The sequence below is a fragment of the Scomber japonicus genome, chromosome 2 (genome assembly GCF_027409825.1).
Source record: "Scomber japonicus isolate fScoJap1 chromosome 2, fScoJap1.pri, whole genome shotgun sequence".
Taxonomy (NCBI): Eukaryota; Metazoa; Chordata; class Actinopteri; order Scombriformes; family Scombridae; genus Scomber; species Scomber japonicus.
This window is the reverse complement of record NC_070579.1, coordinates 29,177,522-29,204,964: the sequence shown is the minus strand read 5'-3', so window position 1 is coordinate 29,204,964 and position 27,443 is coordinate 29,177,522. Positions and strand designations below refer to the sequence as shown.

The following is a 27,443-nucleotide window of genomic DNA, read 5'->3' as shown; positions in this document are numbered from 1 at the left end:
AGCAGCTTCCTCCACCAACTTTTGACTGACATCAAATATCCATGCATGTCTGTTTTACTGCTCAACTTTTTTGAAAGATTGAAAGTCTTTCCTGCCACATCAAACTAATTTAGTCATTTCCCAAATGATTAATTACTTACAATTACTACATAAGGGAACACAAAGTTGCATGTTTGCTTCTAGTTTAACTTGTAGTATAATTCAAACACACACAAGTCTTTTTTCATAAAACCAAAGGAAAAAACTTTACCTGAACCGAACTGGACCTGGTTGGCTGTGTTGGAAAATATAATTACCTCTCCCTCTGTCTCATCAGTGAATGCATGAAAACACGTTTCTATCACTTTAGAGGACATTACATTGACTTACTTTCATTTCTTTGAGACTTATCCTAACCATAACCACTACATGTGTAACCCTAACCTTAACATAACCCTAAACCCTAAACTCACCCTAAAATGAATGATTTACATTAAGGCGAGGTCCCCAAAACATGACTGTGTAAACAGATTTATGTCCCCACAATGTCAGGAATACCTGGTACTCACACACACACACACACACACACACACACACACACACACACAAACACACAGGCAGAGAGGATGCCAACCAGAACAGTGGCTCATCAAAGCTCTGCAGGGGTAGCTACGCCAGCACTGACGCACTGCGGCTCTCCTGCCAGCTAATGGCTACTGAACACTCATGTTTTTTTCTTTTGGGCAGTTATTTGAATAATATCTCTTTGTTTGCATGCATGTGGACCAAAGGAGAGCCTGGTAACTTTCGGTCCTACTATTAACTTCACTTGCCAGTTGTTTTTAATCATCTGCTCCCAAACCACATTGAGCCATATGTGACACATACTATATGATGTAGGTTCTTTCTATCAGGATATACAGCACTGTCACAGATAAAGAAGTGGACAGATTAAATATGCACCTTTTGTGAATTAAAAAGAATGACAGATTGAAGGATGGATTTTTATTTTCTGTAAATATAAAGACCTTTTGAACTCATTAGCAAAACACACACACTTTATTACATAAAGACTCACAGAGCTGCATACTGTACACTTCTGTCAGAAGACTCCTAAATTTTACAGAAAGCTTTTTACAAAGCAAACTTTCATTTCAAGAATGACCACGCAAGCAGTATCATCATGAGAATAAAACCTTCAACCAGTCAGGCACGAAATTAATTTAAGCTCATCATTCATTCATTTGCTGTCTCATTCATGCATAAACACATTTACACACACAGTATACAAGTACAGTCAAATGGGTACTTCTAAACAAAACAGTTTAGGCAGCATGTTGGCTACTAAATTGTTCAAACTGTTATTTCTGCAGCAGGGCAGCAAAAAGTTGCACAGCATTCAAAAGAGTGTGCAGAAGTAGCCTGTAATGATGGCCAGGGATCCGTAACGCTGCTTATCTCTATGATGGGCTCAAAATAATGTAGCTCCATCCTCCAAATTTCAGCATGTTCTTCTTTGTGTCTTCTTCGCTGACTTTTTGATAATGCTCCACCTTTTTTACCAAGAACCATGAGGAGTTCTCTCAGTCTGTATCTATTTGACAGGGGTTTGTTCCCATTCTCTGTGCTTTCATGTACAGCTTCAGGAAGTCCTTGTAGCGAGGTGTACAGCCGAGCCAGGCTTCACCAAAATGGACATAGCCAGTCAAAAGGTACTCATCCCCTCCTGGATGTACACCACACTTTGCGGGAATATTGACCCGTCCACTCCAGCTCCGCCCTCTGACTCCACCCCAAGCAAACATCCTGCTCTTCTGGTGGAACAGCCTGCTCAGAGTCACCACAACCTGGGAGCGGTCGTTCACATTCAACGCTACTCTTTGAAAGATGCCACTGCCCGCTACAGAGACAAGAGAGGAAGCAGACATCAAGAGAAGAAAATTTAAAGATACCCTCCAGAAATGTTTTAAAATGTATATAAAATACTCTCCACTGAAATGTCATTTGTGTGTAATATGTTTTTTCCACAAAAAATTATTTTAATTAAAATCCTCAAAACATCTGTTTTGATTCTCATTTTAAAAAATCCAGGAACTTTGAACATACAAATATATATTATGCCTCCTACTTCACTGAAATGTCCATTCTCAGTGTTTGTGCATGGAAAACTTCACACTTATGCAAGTTGAATATTGGATCAGGATTGGCTCCAAACTAGTTGTGATGTCACAAATCATGCTCATAGGTTTGATTTTCAAATGGGCACAAACTTTCCACACTGAGCAAATGAATGTGAAAACAAACTTCACATACATCATCATGCACAGTGAAGCTCAAACAAAAAGAAAAACACATATTGGTTAGGATTAGGGGACTTTAATAAATATTGGTTGGTTAAAATGTGAAAAAGGGTGAATTAAAGGGAGTTCTTGTAACTTCAGAAAGAGAACATAATATAATACTTCCTCATCGAATGGAAAGTTGATTTCATGAGCAATGAAATGCACCCTGGCTAATATTAGCAGACTTTACATAGATATTGTTGTGTAACTGACATTACTGAGTCAGTGTGCTCACTTAATAACTCTGTTATAGCTTATATACACATCATAAATGGATTACCTCTTTAAATCTGCGTGCTGATATTTTGGCCTCTTGGCAAACAGTAGCTTATTTACAGATGCAAGTCAACTGTTATTTCTTCATCTTCTGTTGATCATTTTAGTTCATTTTAGAATGTGGTAAACTACAAATCTGGCTAAATCATACAGTGTACCTTTAGAGCCAAGAAGGTGGCATTTATCTTGTAAATGCCACCTGTGTGTCACAGTATTAACTGTTCAGTACAAGTTACATAGTCTCACTCTAATGTGTTGTGCTTCACAGATACGCATCACCGGTACTGTGTGTGTGTTAGATTTACCAAAGTCACTGGTGCACACAGCCATGAGGACCTCTTCATCTGAACAGGGTTCACAGGTGTCTAAAATGGAAAGCATGACAAAAGGAAATGACATGAAACACTATTTTTTAAATACTTAAACATGGTAGACCACTGCTGTTCTTCTTTTACAGTCTATTTTTTTTCCTCATTAGTTTTTGTATCATCCTGTGAGTTGTTTCACCCTTTAGTCTGTTTCTGGTTCTCTCTGTTTCTCTGTGTTTAGAGACTCAAGACATCAAAAGAGTACATGAATGAGAACAGCAGGTGAGGGAAGAGACGTAATCAGAGAATTACCCCTTGACCCTGTCAGCTATAAAAACAGCTATAAAACACCCAGACAGACACACACACACACACACACACACACACACACACACACACACACACACAGACACACACACACACAGACAGACAGACACACTCAGACAGGCTTGGACAGGCTTTCTTCTGTCTCATTATAAAGACAGTCCAGCTCTCCTCTCCACCCACCGTTCTTGCTCTCTGCCAGACTGCTTGAGTCATATGGGTGGGCTACCCAAAATGCTCCACTTTGAGGGGAGATTTGTCCTTGATTGACAGTTGAGAGACGATTGGCTGACCCTTACGCTTGACCCTAACGTGACCTTATGATTGGCCTGCTTGTTTTCATAAGTCTAGCTGAGACGAGAGGGTGTGGGAGGGAGGAAGTGGGGGTGGAGAGAGTGTCAGAGAGGGGCAGCATGTAGGTGACATGGAGGAACAAGAGTAAGAACAGCAATGTGGCTGACTGCAGACAAAATAAAACTTTTTTAGCCTAACTCTTGCCTGCCACTTTCACTTATGTCACTGAGCAAGTGACATGTGTCAAGGTAGGACTTCAACAAACCATTTTAGTTAATAACTGACACCTTTTGGACAGTTTTCTAAACCCCTTACAGTGTGAAAATGTACTTCTGGTCAACTGAAACTGAGTAGGGACAGATAATCTATCACTGTGAATATTTAGCCTTTTTCTAAAATGTTTTTCCAGTTTTATGATATTACATTTAATGGCTTAATGTGTGATTTAATGTGTGCTGTGAGAGTAATAAAACTTGAAATATTTTATGAAATTGGTAGCAACTGCTGAAACTGAGCACTAACTATGATTTGACCTTTTAAAAACAAGCTCAAAATAAGTAAAAAAACACACAAACCCACATCATACATTCTCAAATCAAAACACAGAGGGTCGAACACAAATAAAAGCTTCATTTTTTTTGTCCTTGTTTAAGAATACATATTTGCCAAACAATTAATACATGCTTGAACTCTCTTACCTAAACCAGGGTGCAGGTATGGGTACATATGTGCCCCTGGCCCCTGGCTGGGCACAAGCTCATATTGGAAGGCGGTGATCCTTCGGCTGATGTCCGTCTGTGGGATGGCCTCCACAAACAGAGCCCCCTCCGCCAGGCTGAAACAGTGCACTCTGCCCTGAGCCTGCTCCTCCTCTGCCAGCAGAAGCCTCAGATCTCCAGCTCGCTCCAGATACACATGAGAACCCTGAACAAGGATCAAAAGGGTCAAAAAGGATACTTAAAATTCAACAAGACATTACATTGGTAATAATTAGATTTAAAGTCTGCAAATGAATACAGCTCCTCTGTGATTCGTTTAATCTCTAGATACACTGAATATAATGTCTTAATATGGATGCTGTACTGTACTCTACCTGGGAGTAAGTATGGGGTTTGATGCACACATGGAGACCTGCCATGTGTCCTGATGAGGGTTCTGTGTTTGGACGTAGGTTGATGATGATGGCCCCTGTGGGGTAGAGCCACTTCAGAGAGCCCTGGGAACAACGTAGATAGACCTGCTCCACGTCTCGGCGATGGGACTCATGGCTCAGACCACTGCAGTGGAGAGAACAGATTGTCTTTCTATCCTCTCTTATTATCCAGTGACTTTACTGAATAAGATCAAATGACTAAAATAATCCAACAATAAGGAAATTTGGATCAGGGATGAAGAACTCTATGAGGATTTGCTTGAAAACCATTATTAAAGAAACACATAGAGGGGATTTTACAAGACAAAATCTATAAAAACTTTCATTTGCAACACTGACTAAGAACAACTTTATTGCAGCTGTCTGCCAACAAATCTTTCATTTGGACTGATGTGGCCGCTTGTCTCTGATGTGCATAAGCTACATCAACACCAGGAACTGATTGGGGCTATTAAGTTGTTAGAAGTCTGAGACTGGTAAACTTTAAACCAAGTGTGAAGTACAGGCTCTCATTTTTTATGACTTTGGGACTTGAATGAGTGATCAAAGGCACCATATGGCTTTATTTTATTATGATAGGAGCTAGAGCAGAGACATTCCTGTGGTCATAAGTGTATGCATTACACTTCCGAAATTTAACTTCAGATACTGATCAGAATAATCTCTCAAAGTAAGACTCCTGCTGTCCTCCATACTGTATGATCAGCTTTAGTCATTTTCTGAGAAGTGACTGTCTGAGGTCATTCAAAGTATGAGTAATCACCACATGCAAAGGCACAAAGGAGCCAGAAACATCCTGAACTTCTGTAGCAGAAAATGAAAGTAGCCTACCTAATTTCACTCTGGCCTTCCTGTGCCCTTCCTGAAGATTGCATTAAATCTTAATTAAACATCCGTGCGTCTAATTACACTTCTGAGCCCAGCGAAATCTCGGATAATGTGCTACATAATCAGTTCAAAGACAACCTCCCTCTCACACCGGACTTAAGTTTCTCATGTCTCTCCTTCATCTCCACGATTACATAAAGTTACATCCATGAGGAGAGCCATTTTACATTAAAAATCCAATTTTTCTAACTTTACATAGCATACTATAACACTGAAAGATTTACATTGTGTGTTTTCTTTGAATAATTCTTGGTGATAACATTATACTGGTTCATGGCTGATTACTATGATCAGATGTCCTTTGTTCTCCATCCTCACCTTCCTCGCCAGCTACACTGGTCACTGGAGTACTGTGCCGCCGCCCGACAGAGGAGCACAGCCGTGATCCACTGCACAGCCCACGGCCGGAGCATGCTGTCCAGTCCGCCCCTGCGGTCACCGGATCCCGCAAACCACACCAGCTCCTAAACGCAAGATCCAGAGATATATCCCGTACTGCTCCGTCCAGCGCCAGCGGGCTACATGGCGGGCTCAGCAGAGGCAAAAGCTGCGTCTGTCGCTGCCTCTGGGACACAAAAACATTTTGACAGGGGGTTTGGTAAAAGGAGCAGTGCGCGCGCGCAGCGGGACAAACGGGGGCTGTTTAAAAAACTTTCGCTGCGCGCTCCGCTTCACGTCAGCAGGGGCGCGTGCCAGCAGCTGGGTTCGATTGAGTGACACGCGTGCGCTCGCTCCAAACCACGCCTACACATTCCCCTGAAAGACGTGTGTGTGTTTTAAAAATAATAAATAAATAAATAATAAAAGACAGCTTGCATCAGCAATTTTGAGCACATAAAACTCACATTAAAGTAAAAGCAATAAAAGCATAAATTATATTTAAAACAACTCGGTTTTATTCTGTGCCAGCTCTTTGTATATAAGCGCAACAGGTCCTTTAAAATGGCAAGAGACAAACAGTAAGCCTTGTGTGAGTGTTTGTGTGTACGTGTCGGTTTATAAACAGATGGATCATATCATCACAGTGAAAATTAGAGCAGCATGCAGGTTTGGAAAAGCACCACCATACATTTCTGCAGTCAGTGCTCGGCTGCGTCACATTGTCCACTGATCATGAACACAAAACTGCAAATGAGTATTATTCTTTTTACCTACTGTAAAGCTATGTTAGTTAAATTTCTTTGCTCTGATGTCACTGCTGGGTTTTTTCCCCTCGTTATAGTCTTCTGAGAAAAAAAGACAGGCCTTGACATAACGCGAAGTCACACATGTGCTCTAAACGCCTGTTTGGTTCTTGGGCAGTTTTCCCGTGAGAAAACAGTCGGAACAGCAAGCATGTAACTGACTCGTCACATTCCCCCGGACTGCCAGAGCAATGTAACGCATTTCGAGAAATACCTAAAGACTCTTGCCCTCCCACCCAACAATTCCAAAAAAAACCCACACAATCACTTCTGTAGTGTGGGAACTTCTAATACCACTAGACGCCTCTGTATCAATAAAGCAGTGACTCATTCAAGGAGCCATTCATTTTATTTTTTATTTTAAATTGTGTAATCCTAGTCCTATATACAGTCAATTGTACACATGTGCGATGTGGACACACAAAACCTCCAGTGCATATGACTGAACTGTTCATTTAGGTAGGATAAATGGTATTTAGCAGTTAAACTTTTTAAATTAACAATATTTGCACATTCATAGATTGTGGGTTTTTTGTGAGGGGGAGGAGATTTCAATTTAAAGCATCTTTAATGAGGTACTATTTTTTTTGTGAACAAAAAACATGTCAGATACCCCTCCAGATGTAAACATTAGCCTAATTTATTTTTAAAAGGTGTATAAAATGTGTCTTATTAGACAGTGGTAGCTACCTAGAAGGATAGCCAACATATGTTTTACACAAATGCATTTAGTTTGTTGCCATCAAACAAAAAACTGTCATCAATTTCCTCAAAAGGAACAAAAATAGCATAAAATAAATAAATAAATAAAAGGCAGCATTTGAAATAACTGCTTCAATAGGCTCAGGTGTGCTGACTATCGTCCATCTACTAACCTGGTAGAGGGCTTTTTAACTCCTCCTGTGTCTCTTTGCATGAAGTGTATTAACCCTGTACCACTGTAAACCCATTTCAGCCCACTCCCTGGCATGAAATAGAAGCAGCTCCACTGTAAATACAATTGAAGCTTAAAGATCTGGAGGCAGCACAGGGAGTCTGACCTGAGTCTAATCCTGTCACCACAGTGGAGGAAGTTTGAGCTGCTGATGTGCTGTTTGACCTCATGTGCTCCTTCACCATGTGAAGTATTTACAGAGCAGCAGAGCCTCTGACCTGCATGCTGTATCCTCCTGCCGTCACCTGGCTCTTCTCAGGCGGCCTGACAGGAGGAACGCTTCGTCTGTCCACACAGTGCTTCCTTACAGAGCCACACACACACATTCCTCCATCTCTGATTTCAACCTTCACGACCCTCACTTCCTCACTGCTCGCGTTAAGCGTACTGCTCTCTCTTTTTGAATATCTTTATTACCCAGGGGGACATCTGAGCAATGCCAGTTAGCTCTGAGTGCCTTGCTCAATGGCGGCTCGTCAACAGTTGTTGAAGAAGGAAGAACAGAATATATTCAGCTCAAACCACACCACAGACAACTTTGTAAGAAAGAAAAGGGCAGTGACCTCAGAAGGAAAATGAGAACTGTTCACCGGCCAGAAAACGGCATGACAGAGAGATTGTAATATGTTAATTGTATGCTCAAAAATACTTTTTATAATAAATGTTGTATTAGCTTAGCTATGTCTATGAATACACCAGAAGCTAGCTTTCATTCCTGTTTCACCAGTCAGTTGTCTTTCTCACTGTGACAATGGAAAGTAATTTCTCTATAGCGATATTTCTATAGTGATTTTTTTAAATGGTCAAAATCATATTCTGGTCTTAACTTCATTTTGACTGAACAGATACTGTGGATAAAGACTCATACGCAAACATTTTAAATACATCAGCGCCGCCACTGTTTCCTCATACACAGATGAAAACATGCTTTATGTGTAAACATTTCTGCTGCACCTTATCAAAAAACTATTATATACTGTGTACTCCAGATCTCATCATTCAGATGATTAAGTTACTGTTCTCTGGCTCTGTAGGTGACCGACACACACCTTACTTGAAAAAAGAGAGAGATGTTGAAACAAAGGAATGTGGTAAAGTTCCTGGTGTATAAAAAAGCCTTCAGTGTTTGACCTCTGTGAGCTCTCTTCACCCAGATACACCCAACTCTTAACTCTCTTATCAGCCGCCAGAAAACACATAGCTTTGTGTATGTGTGTGTGTGCATTTCTTCTACACACGTGCAGGTTTATTTGACCAGCTAAGGCAAGCAGGCTCCAGGGTCAGGGTCATTCATTGTGTGTGTGTGTGTGTGTGTTATCACGCCTGATGTCTGCAAAGAGACAGAGTGTAAACACTGAGTAAAGCTCTGTTTACTCTCTCTCCAAGTCTCTTTCATAGGTTCTCCATTAGAGCTCACTCTGATCATCTACCAAGTGCTTTATCATGAAGGCAAAGTGGGCAAAGGAGACAGGATGTATGTAGACAGAGCATGGTCTTTCTTAAACAACTGGCTTTGGTTCCTTACATTCTAAAATATATGGTGTCAATTTGGTGGACATTTATCCAAAGCACCTTATAGCTCCAAGACTGCATACACTATAAATCTGAAAGCCACAGAGGGAAGCAAGCAACTGTCAACCTCGTAGTTTCACTCAAATATTTAGCTACAGGCATGGAGAGCAGGGTCGACGAATGAGCTCAGTCTTTACTGATAAGATGTGATGAAGGATGAAAAAGCGACAAAAGATCTGGTGAATAACATTTACGTTTCAGATTTATATACATAGATATGTGTACAGCCATGCTAAAAGATCTATGAGGCTGCACTTAGAGATGCTTTGAGATATAAGGAAACATCAGCATACAAACAAGGCACAGCTGAAGCTGATGGGTATTTGACTAATTTTGCAGATATTTAGTCATAAGCCAAAATATTGTAAAAATGGAAATCTTGGCCCCATCCTGGCGTTAGATGAAAGGTTACAGGATCACCAAGACTGATTATAATTCAACATGAGGGGGACATGAATGTTTGTGCCAGATTCCATCGCAATCCATGCAATAGTTGTTGACATTTAGCTAAAAAACAAAAATGTAAACCTCATGTTGGCACTGGAGGAAAAGTTAGGGCTTCACTGAAATTATTATTTTGTGCAAATCCATCAAGATATTTCAGTCTGGACTAAAGTGGTGGACTGACAAAGCGACAGACATTTCCATACCATGTTGCTGCCGTTGCCAGCCCACTAGAGGTTGAAAACAAACAAACAATGTAAACCTTAAGTGACACAACACTTGCATTACAGATGAATAAAGATAAAGTATGTGTAAAAAAAATGGAATCCTTCAAAGTTGAGCTAACACGATTAATCAGTAATTACTTTAAGTCCTTTTCAAGCAAAAAGTCAAACATTCTCTAGTTCCTTGGTTTGTTTGGATTTTGGACAAGCAGCAACTACCACGACTTGAGGCTGAAGCCAATGTGGAAATACCCTAAAGTGCAAGGACAATGATGGCTGCTAGATTCTGGCTCCAAAAAATCTCCAATGGTCTTAATAGCTAAATTCAGGCCCTCTTATAAGTATGCTGGTGGTCATTTTGGAAATTAGTGCTCCATTAATAAGCTTTGAAGACTTAATAGTAGTTTTGATGTCTGCCGCGTGGGCGCTGATTGACAGCTGTGATTGACAGTTTACTCGCCCGCTGCTCCCCCCATCTCCAGGACTCGAACTCAGTCAGACTGTTGTCAAAATATTTCAGTTTAATGTTATGATATTATGATACCTACCCTATTATTAGGATTTTGCTTAATTTATTAACAAAACAACTGTCAAATTAATTTATTAAAAAAATGATCAGTGGTAGCAAAGAAATGACAAAGCACAGAAATGACATCTCTGAGGAAGATGCATCACAAGTGTTTGTGTGTAGAAACACAGAGAGGGAAGAGGGTCTAAGTGGAGAGTAAGTGCTAAGTGGGTGTGATATTTTTCTCAGCCCCTATACAGAACTGTACTGTGGGTGGCAGAGGTCTGGGGTTTTCACCTCAAACCTCAGCTGAATCAGACCCAAACAGTCCAGCTATTCATCTAACACAAAGAATTCAAGTCTAATATGGTACGGTGATTCTGTACATTCACACTGCTGTGTAACTGTATGTTCACTCTATGATAACAAACAAAGGTAGTGGAAAAAAAACACTGGTAGAGTCGAAGACCCCCTCCAGGTTTTTACCGTCACTGTTGCTTCCCTACAAAGTGCTGTGGCCAAATTTACAAGAAAGCAGACCGCCTCGCCGACCCAGGAAACACCGGGGGAGATTTGTGGGGAAAGGTCTGTTTACCTTTGGGTAGAAAAACTCCACACTCTGTGAGGTAAAATAAACTTTTTTTGTGTATGTTTATGTATCAGAACTGTGCTCTCTTAAAGAGGTTATTGTTCTTTAGATTTCATAAGAGACTCAGTGAAAGGAAAACAAATACGTACAGTATCCATGTTTGTACATTTGTAGCAGATATGTGCGTGTATCTGATTTTGCCTGGTTGCATCAGAGAGCACTGTTAAGAAAGCTGTGTAAGGACTCTGGTCATAAATCATCCCACTGTTGATACGTTTATCCTCCTGTGAAGACATGCTGACTCCCATCACTTCACTTCAACAGAAGTTTAAGTATACAGGTTGGCACATACCAAATGACTCAATCCACACAGACTTAGAAAACAACAATAATATGATTTTTACGGTGGTCAACATTGCAGTCATCCTTGCATGATAAATAGCTGTCCTCCGATAAATAGGAGTACCCCAATGCCCTCTTCTTTGTAACTGAATTACCAAAACATCCCTCAACTTCTTTTTTCTTGTCAGTTCACCCTTTCACTCTCTTGCTGAAAGTTATGCATGATAAGAAGATGATGACCATGCACATCTGTCTATTAAGTATGAAGCTAGAACCAACGGGAGGTTAGCTTAGCTCAGCACAAACATGGGGATATAGCTAGCCTGCCTGTCAAAAGGTGAAAAGATCCCCCAACCAGGACCCCTTAATCTCACCAATGGAACAATGTGTCTTGTTCTTAGTCAGTACAAAAACTGAAACGTAATTTTTTAAAAAAAGAAATAGAAAAATCTCTGCAAAGAAATCATCATGCTCAAAACCACAGCTTGGTGTTTTTATACTTACAGGTAAAATTTTTTGTACAGATTCAAATAATGAAATGCTAATTATTGAGCCTTAGAGGTGCTGGTCTTTATGTCTTTAAGTCTTTATGCTAAGCCAAGCTAACCTTCCCCTGCTCTAGCTTAATATTTGGTGTACAGACATGAGAGTGTTATCAATCTGGCAAGAAAGCAAGTGAGCGTATTTTCCAAAAATCTCAAACTATTCTATTAAGCTTCTGGACAAACACAGTAATAACCAGAGTGCTGTGGTTCAGATGTGCGGGAGGGAAGTCAGGACCGGAATGGACTGTTGTGCCTTTATAAACAGGTGAATAAACTTAGCCGGAGTTGCTGAGTAAAACATTCTATCTTCTTTTAACACTGAAAACACATTACATTCATTATATTCTTCTCCCTCTCGTCCTGCTATAGTCCTTCACTCTATTCCAATGTTCAGTTCACTGTTTTTCTGTTATCACCTGCCTATCTCTCAGTTTGTGTGTGTAAGTAATCCACTCCTGCGCATTCCTCCGCCTGTTAAAGATGCAGCGCCCCTTTGTCACCACTCCAAGCTGTCAGTTGAAATGGTAATAATCTGTTCCTTCCTTCAGCTGCAAAGAGTTGAGGTTTTCCTCCAGAACGCCTCCTGTCATGTCCTACATATGAAACAACATGAAACAGAAAACATGTTGAAAGAAATATTTCCACAACAACACCCCCCCCCCCCACCCCCCTCCCCTTCCCCTCAAACATACAAAGCACTATCGTCTGATTGAGTATCAGCCAATTGGCTAAACTAAGCCATTGTGCTTTGTCTTTGCAACAATGGTTACTAACTGTTTTCTATGTTTTCTACTGTGTTTAAAATATAGTGAACTAAAGCCAAAGGTAATACGACTAAAAAGAAAAAAAACTCACCTACAGTGAATTAGATTTAACCTTGACTTGTGAGCAAAGTTCAGATGAATTGTATTTTTGTTGGTTAGATTTATTTGACATCTGGGTGAAAAACTTGTATGATTGAGTCCAGGTGTCTGTATGTGTGTATGTGTGTCTTAGAGAATGAGAGAGAGAGAGAGAGAGAGAGTGATTGAGTCCAGGTCTCCTTGTTCTCTGCCTCTGATTACTTCTCCCAATTCGCATAATTGACCAATTAGTAGCCCCGTAGGTGGGGTCACTCCATCTTTGATGTCTGAATCTCGCTGGATGATAAATAGGCAATTTGTGATTTAGCTCCCTGAATAGCTTGTGCATGTCCCTATGTGTGTTATTGTATATCAATAAAGAAATGATCAGATGTCTATGCAACAGATAGGAGTTAATGGCAGAACTTTGGAGAGCAAATTTAAACTCAAAATCGGATATGTCCAAAATGAACAGTGGTGAAAACATTTGATGTTTTCAAAGATCAGGCTGCTGTCTCTAACCATTTCCTGCCTGCCTCCTGTGGGCGTGTGTGTGTGTGTGTGTATGTTATGTCCTGTGCTGGGCACACGCCCTTGATCATTATGTCATTAACTTAGATTACAGACCTGGGGGACAGACGGTCAGAAGCGGCAAGCATACAATACACACACATTTTCTGCTCACCAGTTTTACACAGATAACGAAGGGGCCGGAGGCATCTTTGTAGTGCAGAATTGGGATTTTTGGCTTTGGTCTTTCCTAGAGGGACGTTAACAGACAGAGAGGTGTACAATCCACATATCCCTGTTGGTCACAGCATCATAGAAATACACTGGTGTACATGTATGTCGGTTGGATAATAATAATTTAAACTACAGCATTACGACTAATATCCTTGGTTTGATGATCTTGGCTGCTTACTGTCTTTGCGAAAGTAACACTTAATAATCATACTGTATTATACTCAAAATGTATCAGCTGATCTCACCTTGGAGTCCTCGTATGTGTAGAAGCCTTTCTGAATCTTGTTCTCATCCACATCACAGAAAGATTTGACCTGATAAACGTAACGTAATGCTGGTGAACATAACTTTAAAAATGTACAACTTTATATAGCAGCAGATATCATACTTTCTTCTGATTGGTCGGGCTGAGGCAGCGGTACAGCTTCCGGCCCTGTTTCCCAGCATTCCATATGGTGAAGCGCTCCCATTGGCTAAGAACTCTCTCCTGCAGGAATGCCACTCGCTGGTTCCAAATGGTTTCCCTGGAAACCGAGATATTGGAGAGAATCAGAGGATGGACAAACAGACCATTAGGACATTTAGCCTGCAAATAACATTTCATTTTGTTTGTGAAAAGAAACAAAAAGTAAATGTGTAATAATGGTGTCTTAGAGTAATCACAGGCCCTCCTCCACTAAAATGTGTTTTTCCCTCTTTTTCCTACAGTTAGATGAGTTTTACTGTACAGCATGATGTATGTGCAGAGTTTGACACTACAACCTGTTTTCACATTTTTCTGCTGAAAGAGGAAAGCTTGTCTGTGCTCACTGAAAGAGTTTAAGGCATGGACCTACAAACATGATTTGTGACATCACAACTAGTTTGGAGCCAATTGTGGTCCAATATTCAACTTTCACAAGTGCGTTCTGGAAACTTGAAGCCTCCAGTGCACAAACACTGAGAATGGACTTTACAGTGAAGTAGAAGACATCTTGTGTCCAGCAGGAAAACATTAGAAATAAACAATATTTAAATATCCATTAATTGTGGAAAAGGGGTAGATGTTTTTGTGTGGAAAAACCATATTAGGAACAAATGATTATTCAAAGCAGAGTATTTTTATGCCTAAAAACATGACTGACTGTAATCCTTTATAAAGGGGAAGCCAGCTTTATAGGATAAATCCTCTATTTTACAACTTGGAAGTTTCGGCTATCCTTCGTATGAGTAACAAAACCTTTTCTCACTAATTTAAATCCTGAGATTTGGGCCCTACAACATCGCTGAAAAAAAAAGCCAGATGGGCCAAGCAAAACGAGCAGGTAATCACATGTTTTAAACAAACATGTGATCTGGGAGAGAAAATGAAGGGCAAAAGTTAACATAATCCATCTTCTGTAAATATTCATTACAGGCACATTTTGTGGTTAAACTCTAATCTACAGGTACCTTACTTGAAATAGTTGTGCACTCATGCAGTATTTGTGTGCTATTACTGACATTCCTGCTGTGTTCATTTTCTGTTTCTACACCAATTAGACTGGTTTACATAATCTGGTTTAAGTGTTGATTTCATTACAGCTTGTCTACATCATCTGATGTATTGCCTGAAACTGGTTGAAATGATGGCTAAAAACTACAACAGTAACACCCAATTTGTGATAAACCAGAATTATCATTTCACTATCAAAAAGTAAAAAGAGACGATTATTCAAATTCATTTTCTGAAAGCGTTCACTGCTTTTAATTAATACAATAACTGAGTTGAATTCATCTGATCTTAGAGTAAAACTTTTCAAAGGTGGGGTGGAGAAACTATCTATTTTAGATGGGCTTGTTTTCCTGTTGCCTGCACTTTGACTGATATGCACAGCTGTACGTGAATGTCTCACACGTATGCATGCACACACACACACAGACACACACATGTTGTTGTAATCTCGAGAATATATTTTTGCAATTCCAGTCACTTTCCCAGCATACAAATCAGGAATTTCAACCTGTTTTCTTCTCCATGTGGAATGTTCAGTATCTCTCAGACACTGTTTGGAGGGAATCTGATCTTGTTGTGAACAGAAGTGTTTCAGATGGTGTGTGTGTGTGACTGTGTGTGTGTGACTGTGTGTGACTGTGTGCGTGTGTGTGTGTGTGTGTGTGTGTTGGGGGGGGGGCTGGCATTCCTGCTGTTGCCTGTGCTTCTGCAAGGTCGTGTCATATCTGCAGGTGTAAGAGTGTGCCTCAAAATGTAAAACACACCAAAGAAGAAGGTCTTTCCTGCCTCCCCTCCCCCTCACACCTCCCTGCCTTTCATCCCTTCTTTCCTGTTATCCCTCCTTCCTTTCCTCTTTCCTTCCTTCCTCCTCCCCTGCATCTGTCCACTGCTCGTATATCTACCCGTGTTGACGCACTCCTTCACTGATCATCCTCCACTCTGTCTTCATCTATCATCTGTCTTATTTTTGGATGCCTATTTCAAGCTTGCCCTGCCTACTTTCCACTCTCCCCCACTTCTTGTCACCCCCTTCCTATCCACTGCCTACCTACTTCCTCTCTTTAGCCAAATGAAACCATCATCTTCACACGCACGCACACAAACGCACACACACACACGTAACTGTAGAGGCCCTGTGGGCGAGGTGAGAAGTATCTTTTAAAAAAATTAAAATGGTGCCAAAGGGTAACTGAGATGAAAGGCTTCTTAACACAGAAAGGCTGTGTTTATGAACGCGAGTGTGTATGTGTGTATGTGTGTATGTGAATGAGTGTGTGATAACTGTGTCTGCCTTTTGGGTATTAGGGGGATAAAGGCTTCAGTGTGTGTGTGCAGATACAGTATATAGTAAATCTCTACCATGTTACTTCCATGTGTGTATTGTGAATGCGTTGCAAAGCAATCTGGAGACCACCCACGCTCCATGAATTTGGTGGGTTCAGGTTGTGTTTGTCATATGAGGCACGCTGTTAGACACAGTAAGGCGCCCACATTAGGAGAGCGTCTCACTGTGCATGTTCTCCTTATTATTACTCAGTATCAGTGCATGAGTATGAGAGCACGAGAGGAAGGGGGTTAAGAGGGGTGAAGACGTATCTGAGTGTAAAGGTGTGTTTCTGTGTGTGTGCATGTGTGTGCATGTGTGTGCATGTGTGTGTGCACATTAGTGTGAGAAAATCTAGGATGCCGGTGGGCAGCTGTGAGTAGGTGGAGGATCAACACTGCATCCAAGTATGTGTGCATGAGTGTGCAGCTCAGGGGTGGAGACAGACTCTGTCACGGAGTGTGTGGTAGCCTTCTCGTGGTAACGGTACACCAGCAAACATTGGTCAACTCTGGCCACGCCTCCTCCTTTACGAAGACTCTGGTAGAAGAAGAGCAAGTCCTCTGGGACTCCCTGCAGAGAGAGAGAGATAGTTAAAAGGAGTGTTTAAAAGCTGATGAAACATTTTTATATTTGATATTTTAGGTGTTGTTGAAGAAGGAAAAAAGACACACAAATACAGAGTGGGAGGGCTTTGGTTATAGTTTAACAAGATACCCTCACCTTTCCCCCCTCATCAAACGATCCAACCTTTAGGAACCAGTTCCTTGAACAGAACCATGTTGGCATGATGACTGTGGGCCCGTGAGAAGTGTACACCTGAGACACAAGAGCAGCTGAGACTATAGCATCAAACTTTTGGACACAATCCAGAAATTTCAGGTTTTCAGTCACAGTAAGCATCCATACTGGTCCCAGTAAAGGGTCCATTTCAAGGTAACTCTATGTGACAGAGAATCATGTTGGCTGCAAATAAATTGTCAGTCAGATTAGTCCATAGACAAAGCCTATAAGAGGTGTATGATTATATCGATCCCCTACTGTGTATCAGACCATGGTCACTTTTGGGAACATTACATAGACTTACATTCATTTTCTGGAGACTTAACCATAACCCTGTAAGAAGCTCAAGTTGTGCTTAGAGCAAAAAAACATAATGTTCACATAATGTCCATATAGCTAAAAACATCAGATTCAAACAGTCAATGAGGACTCTGCATAAGTTAACATTCCTTAATCCAGCAAAGAAAATGGGTGAGAGTGCAGCCTGTGCAACATGTGCTCTCTCAAAGAAGTGTGTGCTTCCTGAAGTGTGCTGGAGAAGGATACACACTTTCATCCTCTTGCACATGATCTCTGATTAATGAGTTTGTTTTGGCCTCTCCTCCCTCTGACTGCACCACTTTAATGCACCAGAACCACATTATGGGCTCTTTCTCTTTTAACAGATGTAACCCCCCACTGTATTTGTTTCACTGCTGCACACCCCTTCTTATCTCTCCTTCCTTCTGTGTGTGTTTTGAATGTATGGGTCATTTCAGGTTGATGTGGTCTTTTTCTCCAACTACGTCACCATGTTTTGTATGTGCGTGTGTGCGTGTGTGCTTGTGCGCGTATGTGCGTATATGTGTGCGTGTGTGTGTGTGTGTGTGTGTGTGTGTGTGTGTGTGTGTGTATGAACTAGTACGTGGCTGCTCTTGGTTGTAATGGAATACTACTGCTTGACTGAAATGTATTACAGATGAAGAAAATTGTGAAAAACATCTGGATTCAGCCATTAGAACAGCTGGACATAATCTAGTAAGAGTGTGTGTGTGTGTGTGTGTGTGTGTGTGTGTGTGTGTGTGTGTTCACCTACGTACATCTCCTCTCCCCTCGGTTGTGCTATTGCAACATTTTGCAGATGTAAGCTGTGGCCAAAAGCATGAATAAGATGAATAAGAATGAATTCTTGGAAACCCGGGAACAGAGCGAGAGCAAGAGAGAGAGGGAGAGAGAGAGAGAGAGAGAGAGAGAGAGAGAGAGAGAGAGAGAGAGAGAGAGAGAGAGAGAGAGAGAGAGAGAGAGAGAGAGAGAGAGAGAGAGAGAGAGAGAGAGAGAGAGAGAGAGAGAGAGAGAGAGAGAGGATGTGAGTAGTCAGTAGGATAGGGAAGGTTATGGATAACCATATCTAATGTCCTACAGATGAACACTTGGGGTCCAGCTCTGGATCGAGTTAAACGAGCACCACCCTGGCTAAATCTCATATCTAACTCGGTTAGGCTCCGCTTTCTTGATCCAGAAAACTGAAAGTACAGGCCGATAAAGTGAAGAAAGAGAAGGAGAAGGAAAATTAGCTGCTTTTTAAGCCTGCAGAATCAATGTATGATCTCATTCTCATGCTCCATGAAATTTAATATCATATAAATACCCTGGAATGTCTGCTAAGGAGTTATGCAGACGGTGTGTGCATGTGAGCATGTGCACGCGTGTGTGTGCGTGCATGTGTGTATGTGTGTGCATGTGAAAGAGAGTGACTCCAGGTTGTCTTGTATCCTTGGTGACTGTGTTTTGTTCAGACAGACCTCCATCGCTACGTAAATAGAAATACTCCCTCTGGTTTCACTTTGATATCACCGGCTCTTATCAGTTTTTAGTGATTAATGTGACTGTTTAATGCAGTTGGAAGAAGGATCATTAACTGTAAAAGTGGTATGTAAATATTTTAGAAATAGCCTCCACCCTACCAGTTTAAACTGAGGTTTTTCTAATGCGTAAAATGTCTAAACATCAGTTTTGCAAAATGCACTGTGACATTTCAATATAATTACTGCACAAACTAAAACAATGTAAAAATGGGGACAAGGTTGTCAGTTTGATTGTGCTGTGTCATTACACTATACAATTTTATTGTCTTTAAAAATGGTCAGCTTGTCAAAGTAGACAATCATAAAGTGTTAGATTATTGTCATAACTTAGCCAAGTGTTGTACTGATTTCACTATTCCACAGGACAGCCTCGACCATCAATATGTATGCATGTAACCGTGGTTTGACAAATGAAGGTGAACCTGAACCTATTCATCCTCCCTCTGTGATGAAGGTGGCTCTGTCTGTGGGTGAGCAGCAGGGTGACGTCACACTCAGAGGTGTGATTCATTTGGTATAATGCCCTTGACCTGAGGGTGACAGCCAAATAGCTATACGTACCATTGAAATTAAATAAAACATCACACAGTCTAATACACTAATGAGTCAATATCACAGAAAACGTAGAAGTTGACAAACTAGACAAGAGAGACCGTTAAAATATGGACACAGTCATCTCTTTGTCTGGATGTCGTGAGATGTCCCAAATGCTGTGATGGTTATCTTCCACTATGACATGTTACACTAAAACCATTAACTGTCCAGATGCTGAACGCGTAACCATAGGTCAGTTTTGGTGATGTCTTCTAACAAGCAAACACACTCAAACATGTCCCTCTGTGGTCTTCATATCTCCTTTATGTGCAATATTTCAAGAGATAATTTTGGGGGGATTTCCCAGTCACATGCATCTTAAGCCAATTCTACAATAGCTCCAACATTCAGTCACGGTGACGGCTGCTTGTTTCCTCTTTGCCCTTTATGGTATTTCTTCATTGTACTTATTTTGAAGTGTAAAAAGAAGAAGAGGCAATCCTTTATAACAGCAAACAGGGATCCATTTATATCACCATCTGCCATCACAAGAGACTCTAGCTCCATGTGCCCTGGAGCCATCACATCTTTGTTTCAAGCCATAAAGCAGTTTCTTATGAAATCTAATTTGATGACTTTCAGTGACTGAAATGTGGGGATAGTCATCTGTTTACAGTGACTACAGTACATATACTGTTGTCTGTAGTGATGTTAATATGTGTGGTAACTCTCACATAGCTGTGCAGTACTTAAAGCGTTATACAGTAGGGTCCCAAAAGTCTGAGACTACTTTGGGAAAGTGGTCGCAGACTTTTATCGAATATCTCCTGCAGGAACTGTTGGAAGAGAACCAGTCTGCACAGTCAGCTCACCGTATTTTTTTTTTTCGTCTGAAATTAACTTTTCCACTGCCAACAGCTTCCACTACTGAGTACCCTCAGCAGACAGCTGGCAGTGTAACCTGCTTCCTGTTGTGGGCCTGTGATGGACACAGAGGTCATGAGTGATGCTGCGTCCTCCATATACTCTGCTGCCACATTTCCGTGGAAAGTGGGGATGGCAGGTAGGCATCCTGTTTCTATCTGACCTGGTTGCTGCCTGGCACATGACCTTCTACAAACACACGCACACATTCCCAGACACAAAAACACACACACATACTGTATGAAGTGGGAGGTATTTACCTGTGTGATGAGCTGATCCTGAGTGATTGTGTTGATCCAGCGAGTATAACGTTCTGTCGATCCCTCTGGAACCCTCTGAACTCTACAGCCGATTAACTAGAATGAAAACAGACATTAAAACTTTTATGGGCGTGAAAACATATTTTCCCTTCAACAACCATTGAAAACACTTGCAGCTATTTTAGAAAAATGCTGCTGCTGAAAATCAGGTCATTGTTAAAATTGTCAAATTGACACTGTCATGCTCCTATTCAAAAATTTAAAAACATTTGAGACAGAGCCTGTTGATTAATCAGTAAGTTTAAGGACGAAAAAAATCAGCTTGTAACAATCATGATAATCAGTCAATCATTTGAATCTAAGCAAAAATGCAAAAAATTTGCTAGTTCCAACTTCTTAAATGTGATCCGTTGCTTCTTTTTGTTGTCTTATATGACCGTAAAGTGGATATTTAGTTTGTAAGAAAACACATTTTATAAGCCAAAAAATGAATCCAAAAAATAAATCAGTTAAGTGAGAATCTATTTGGTAGATTAACTGATTGTAAGAATAACTGCAGTGATTGCCGCCTTAGACATATAGTTATATATATTTATTTTACATTTTTTTGTCAATATATTGGTCCAAAGCCATTTCAGTCATATCCTTTTTTTCAATTTACAGGCAAAACTCCAGAGGAAAGAGATGACAAAAGAAAAAGAGGGACACAGACACAGAACAGAGATTCTATTAACAACTACAAAACAAAAAAATAGGGTTGTGTTTAACCATAAAGTCAAAAATGATAGCCATATCAGAAAGGGGCGTGTTGTTTGTGCAGGGCAGCAAGCCTGCTGTCTCCATGCTGTCTCCCTCACTTCCCTCACACACACGACCCTTCACCCCTGACCTTGCAGGCCACAGAAAGCATCAACACCGGATACTCACACTCCTCTGCACGCCAACTGCATGGAAGCCAACAGACGCGCACGCGCGCGCGCGCACACACACACACACACACACACACACACACACACACACACCCAAAACAATGTGACTTTTTAAAAAATCACACACATTTCTCATATTTCTAAAAATTTTAATAGATACATTTCCAGTACACAAGTCTAAGCACACACACACACACACACACACACACACACACACACACACACACACACACACACACACACACACACACACACACACACACACACACACACACACACACACACCCCCACACCCACCCCCCCCCCCCCCCCCCCCACACACACATGAGGCCAGAGTGCAGCAGAGAGGGAAGGAAGTGAGTGAGCAAATACTTGAAGGAGAACTTACAAAATTTGGGTGGAGGAAAGATGCCTCATACTGCACACGAACTCTTTGGGCCAACATAATGTCATCCTGGAGAGCACGAAATATGAAGTCACATACCACATGTCAATGACAACAAATATACCCACTGATTACTTCAAGAAGAAATAACTTGGAAACACATCTTTAAAATGTAACTTTACTTGGCTGATTTTACCTTTGTGTGTAGCCCGTCTATCGTTACAAATATTCTTAAACTGGAAGGTTATCTGAGGATTGTTCCAAAATGTTTGCTTTAAAGTATCAGAACTGTACTTTTTCCACTACCCACCCCCCTTGAAAGGAAAAGGATTATATTAAATTACATATTCAAATGCAAAATATCAAACTTGTAATGACCTTTAAAGTATACCATTCAAAGTCAGAAGGAAAAACATTATTTTCCTGGACTTTGAGGAAGAAAGAAGGCTCAGAGAGTATTGTGATGTCCCTTTCTCTCTGTACCTGATGCTTGTGTGGTTTTGTTGGCCTCAAAGTTAGGAACTAATAGGCAGGGTGAACGAGGACATTAGGGAATATTTGACACCTGAGGAGCTTGGGTCTCAGCCTTTTCTTTCTCTCTCTGTTCTCTTTCTCCCAGGCGTCCATCAGTCAGTCTCAGGCTTTGTGTTTCCTTTGTTATTTTTGTCACTGACTCCAGTTTGTTACAAATTGGGTGCTCATCCTTTGGAACATTTAATCCTTTCTCGAATTGAGTGACGTTTTTCTGATACGTGTCAGAAAACAAAAATAAAGTAGAAACAAAGGACAAAAAAGAAACGGGGTGTATGTAAAGATAATAACGAATCACACTTCTGCTTCACTACAGCATGTATCAGCACTCAATGAGGTGGGTGGCACACTGTGGATTTTGTTGCTGGTCAGACTCAGTGTCATACTGAGTAAGGTGACCCAGAAATGGCTGCTATATATTAGAAAATTCATCAAGACTCTTCATCGTGCCATATCATACTTTCTCCATATGCAATATATCAGTGAGCTCAGTTAACCAGGCCTTAAACAGAGCCACATTATCTGGCTTCCAGAGCCTTAAAATTACTTTCTTTGCAATTACCATTCCAAACATAATCAAATCAGTTTGTTGTAGGATCATTTGTTGGCCTTGATCCTTGCGTAAGTACAGCAGATATGTTCACACCTTGTGTATGTGTGTGTACACATGGCTTTAATTTCTATAGGTCTTGTTAAAGCAACTCTTGGAAGAGTTGGAAGGCTTTCACATAAACTGCTTGTCCCTAGATGCAGGTTTTAGGGAAATAACTATTCGTTTGGTGGGGGTTAGGAGAGGAGAGACAGCATTTTATTTTGGTACTGTAGGTGGAGCAGTTGGATGCTGAGGGGTCGCCAATTTTCCACATTCTGCACCAGCAGCCCCCCTGTCGCAAGCAGTGGCACAAAGTCTAGGGTTGAGTAGAGTTGCCAGTGTGCTTTATCATTAGGCCCCCCTCCCCAATACCTTTACAAAATCAGATTGTGAGGAGAGGGGTGTGAGCTATCTCTAACCATTTCTGTAACTTTCCAAAAGTAACAAAGTCTGACAGGTGACAAAGAAAGGAGGATATCAACTTCTACATCAAACTCTAGACACTTTTTGTCTGCAGTAAAATGGAGAAATAGAATGAAAGTTTAGGGTGTTCAAGTGACACAACAGGATACGAACTGTTATAAATACAAAAGAGCAAATAGAGGAACTTGTGTTTTCTAAGAAAGCAATCTTTCTGTCATAGAGTCCTTTATTCCGGGAACAAACTATAAGCAGTGAACAGTCTTTGATAATATCATGTGACTCCAACAGTTAAAAAATAAGTTTAAACAAATGTGAATAGAGTCGCCTCAGCTTAGTGTGTGTTAACATGTGTATGTTTGACTGCCAGATGTTGTGGCCTCTGATTAGTATTCTTGACAATTTAGTCTTCAGAAGTACAACTGCAAAGAGCTTCCAGTACATGGACACACACATAAAACACATATATATATATCAAACGCTGCTCTCGGTTCATTAGTCATGTCTCCTGACAGGTCTGTCAAACACTCACTTGACCGCTGAGGACTGTGTGTAAATTTGGACAAACCAATATGATCTAATTAGTTTTGATTCACTACTGAATGTGTTATGAGAGACATCTGGACAGTAAAAGGAAACACGCACACACACTTACCGCATCCTGAAAGCACAAGTAGCGTCCACAGCTCTGATATATTGCCTTATTCTTCGCATATCCCACTGAAAGAAAAAAGAACAGTGTAGGTTTATGTTTGTGTATGTGTACTGTATATGCCTCTTCTGTGTGCAAGTTATTTCCATGTGGCCATGTGTTAGTACTTATACTCTACCATCAAAAATGTCACAACATAGAAAATAACATAATGTAATTTTCAAAATGTCAAACCGACAAATCCAACCGACATGCCACAAGACATGCAACACATATGCACGGGACAGATAGTCCATCATGTACTGCTTACATTATTGTTTCCTGGTAAATCATCAGAAAATGTGATTGATTTTAATGTGAGCCAGCATGCTTTGATTCAAAATCCCCCAGTTTTCATTCTTTCCCTCAAATATACAGAAAACAGAGTGGCCTCAGGCAACTTTCTTCTCTTCAGCTAACTGTCAGACTCAAAGGAATATAAAACTTAAAAGAGCACTCCTTTGACATTGTCATACTCTCTGTGAAGAGTTTTTCTTTAAAAGGTCTTAAAATCAGTGCAGCAGAACCAGAGATATCTTCTTTTTTCTTCCATGTGTTCTTCTTCTTGGTCAAAACCTGATGTCTGGATTACCCAGCAGGGCCACAGAGCTAAGGTAATCTCACTTCTTTCTAACTCCACTCCTACAGATTTATTTTCTTTTTCAGACTTGTAGTCTTCAGCCCCAGCGGACATCAGACTTAACACAACTGCCTCAGGAGCTACAAAAGAGACTTTAAACAGATACTGATGTGTACAAATCAGTGGAGTACCCCTTAAACACCAAGCTTCTTAAAGGACATGTCACCTTTTCTTATTGTTAATATGTCATGAAAAGACCCATACCAACAATTAAATGATTAACAGGTATTGTGTGTGTAGCCAAAGTCTAATATCGGCCTCTAAACTGTAGAACTCCATTGTTGTCCAATACTAAAAACACATCAATGAATCACAGCGTTGCATTTGAGTGACAAGTTTCCGCATTACTATTAATGCTACTGTAATTTACTCTGAGTCAATTACAAATCCTACTGCCATAGCTACTCACTAGTATTAATGTGTATTAGTCCACAGATCAAAATAGGATCCCACCAATGCTAATTACTCTAGCAACCAACCAACAGCGTCTGGCCGTAATGGGACTTAACTGAACTTTTTTTTTAAATTTTTTTTAAATTAAACTAAACATTATCTGACCATCTCCATTAGCTGAGTCACAGAGAAAGACAGGAAGTATTAAGAATTGGACTAACACAGGTTTTGTTTCAGTGATTCATGTGATATGTTGACAATAAGTGAAATATACAAATAGTGCTCGGGAACGTATATAGTCTTGGTATCTTTATATAGGGTCGAAATGTTTAGTTGAGACTGAGAGAGAATATGTCTTTTTTCAATATGTCACATAGCTTTAAAGGAATAGCTTGACATTTTGGGAAATTAGCTTATTTGCTTTCTGAATGAGATTTAATATTTTTAAAACACTCTCGTGACTGTACAGTACATATGAAGCTAAAGTCAGTAAACAGTTAGCTTAGTTTAGCATAAAGAATGGAAGCCTGGCTCAGTCCAAAGGTAACAAAATACACCTACTAGCATCTGTGACGCTGACTAATTAACATGTTGTTTCTTGTTTGTTTGTTTGTTTAATCTGCACAAAAACAATACTTTTATCTGAGGTGATGTGTGGGACTATTTCTTGGCCGGGTGCAGTGACTTCCTGGAGTTTTGTTGTTGCCGTGAGGTTGCCAGGCGACCAGCTGAGACTACAGAAAGTCCCTCCGACCGGCCAAGCAGTGTTGGATACTGTGAGGGAACAGTCTGTTCAGATGCAGCTGTGGTCTCGGAGATTCTTTATTAGATGTGAAGAGAAATGTTTTATTATTCTATGTGTCCACCACTCTTTCATTCAGCCTGTCTGACCTCTAAGATGGAATCAATTACTTAATTCATAGTTTGGCAAGAGAGAGGAATCAGGGCTGGGAGTTGATTACTGATCAACAATCTAATACCTACTGACCTCCTCTTGGTTGAGCAGAGTTGTGGCCAGAGATCACCATGGAGATGCCCCTTGCCTCCAGCCTGTCTCTCCAACCCTCCACCACTTTTCTGGAGTCATCCTACAGGGTACACGGACACACAAATACACACACACACACACACAGAAATTTAACTGCAGCTCAAGTCATGTTTCAGGATAACTTACATAGCCTAAATATACAAATACACTTACAGTGCTTGCATCGTCAAAGACAGAGAGCTCCATGGTTCCGGTGAAGTCTTGCTGTAAGATGGCCTGCAAACACTCGTCCAACCAACAGGATGCATTGTACACTGGCATGACAATACTCTGAGAGCAGAAAAGACACAGAGATTTTACAGTCGATGGTAGATATTTGTGGGAGAAATGTTTATGGTGCACAGGTAAAAAAAAAATTGCTCAAAGTCCCCTTTCACTTAAAAATGTGTTTTTTCTTCTTATTCCTACAGTTGAATGTTTGAGCTTCAGTGTGCAGAATGGTGCATGTGCAGAGTTTGGGACTAGAAGCACATTCATTTGTTCAAATGAACTCCGAGCTCACTAAAAATCCAAGTTAAAGAGGTCAGCATGCAAGCAGGATTCGTGACATCACAACTAGTTTGGAGCCACTCCTGGTCCAATATACAACATGTGTGATGTGGAAACTTGAAGCCTCCAGTGCAAAACTGAGAATGAACTTTACAGTGAAGTAGGAGACATCTTGTGTCCAGCTGTCAAACTTCTGAAATCAACAATATTTTAGATATGAGATTTAACAAGATATTTGATGGTCCCAGACAGTGTCTCAAATGTGACGATTTGATACTTTTCTTTGTCATATATCACAGTAAACTGGATATATTTAGGTTTTTGATTCGACAAATGATCACTTTTTTGTATTATCCTGTGCGTGTGTGTGTGTCTATCCACACCCACCACATCCACTGCACTCCCCTCCAGCTCATCCTGCCCTCCTGCTGGTGCTTCTGCACCGCTTTCTGCGGTGCGGAGCCTCTTCGGTGGGGTCATGTCAACCTCTGACCCCCGGTCTTGGAGCTCGGTCAGTCCGCTACTCATTTGGACGCTGAATAAAGTCTTACGACAACCACAGGATACACGTGACTAAAAATATCAATAAACACTTCTTTTGAAAACAGCTTTCCATATTGAGGGATCGACGTCAACAAATGACATGTATTCTGCACATGTTAGTAAGAGTCAGAGTGTTAATTCTAGCAG

At 40.7% G+C, this 27,443-nt stretch overlaps 2 protein-coding genes across 3 annotated transcripts; both read right to left on the bottom strand.

Annotated features, from left to right (window-relative positions):
- Positions 1–975: 975 nt before the first annotated feature.
- metrnlb (meteorin like, glial cell differentiation regulator b) lies at positions 976–6,167 on the bottom strand. Its single transcript, XM_053333832.1, has 5 exons — positions 5,883–6,167; positions 4,617–4,800; positions 4,222–4,447; positions 2,903–2,962; positions 976–1,879 (listed from the first exon to the last, which is right to left on the bottom strand). The coding sequence occupies exons 1-5, from the start codon at positions 5,975–5,977 to the stop codon at positions 1,563–1,565; spliced, it is 882 nt and encodes a 293-aa protein (XP_053189807.1). The 5' UTR covers positions 5,978–6,167; the 3' UTR covers positions 976–1,562.
- Positions 6,168–10,949: 4,782 nt separating this feature from the next.
- Positions 10,950–27,443, bottom strand: b3gntl1 (UDP-GlcNAc:betaGal beta-1,3-N-acetylglucosaminyltransferase-like 1). 2 transcript variants are annotated; one of them, XR_008323105.1, is made up of 13 exons: positions 27,141–27,443; positions 26,418–26,534; positions 26,205–26,304; positions 24,148–24,212; positions 21,953–22,018; positions 20,636–20,731; positions 17,014–17,109; positions 16,739–16,863; positions 13,881–14,016; positions 13,738–13,806; positions 13,434–13,508; positions 11,664–12,499; positions 10,950–11,541 (listed from the first exon to the last, which is right to left on the bottom strand). XR_008323105.1 is itself a non-coding variant. In XM_053336194.1 (12 exons), the coding sequence occupies exons 1-12, from the start codon at positions 27,279–27,281 to the stop codon at positions 12,419–12,421; spliced, it is 1,167 nt and encodes a 388-aa protein (XP_053192169.1). In that variant the 5' UTR covers positions 27,282–27,443; the 3' UTR covers positions 10,950–12,418. The 2 variants fall into 2 exon arrangements, 1 of the variants encoding a protein (XP_053192169.1); XM_053336194.1 differs by having other exon boundaries at positions 10,950–12,499.

Coding starts and splice junctions, on each gene's coding strand:
- metrnlb (XM_053333832.1), bottom strand. CDS start 5,977: ATGCTCCGGCCGTGGGCTGTGCAGTGGATCACGGCTGTGCTCCTCTGT. Junction 4,448..4,616: donor AACCCCATACTTACTCCCAG/GTAGAGTACAGT, acceptor ATCCTTGTTCAG/GGTTCTCATGTGTATCTGGA. Junction 2,963..4,221: donor ATACCTGCACCCTGGTTTAG/GTAAGAGAGTTC, acceptor TTTCCATTTTAG/ACACCTGTGAACCCTGTTCA.
- b3gntl1 (XM_053336194.1), bottom strand. CDS start 27,281: ATGAGTAGCGGACTGACCGAGCTCCAAGACCGGGGGTCAGAGGTTGAC. Junction 22,019..24,147: donor ACTTGTGCTTTCAGGATGCG/GTAAGTGTGTGT, acceptor CGTGCTCTCCAG/GATGACATTATGTTGGCCCA. Junction 12,500..13,433: donor TCGTTATCTGTGTAAAACTG/GTGAGCAGAAAA, acceptor TTTCATATGTAG/GACATGACAGGAGGCGTTCT.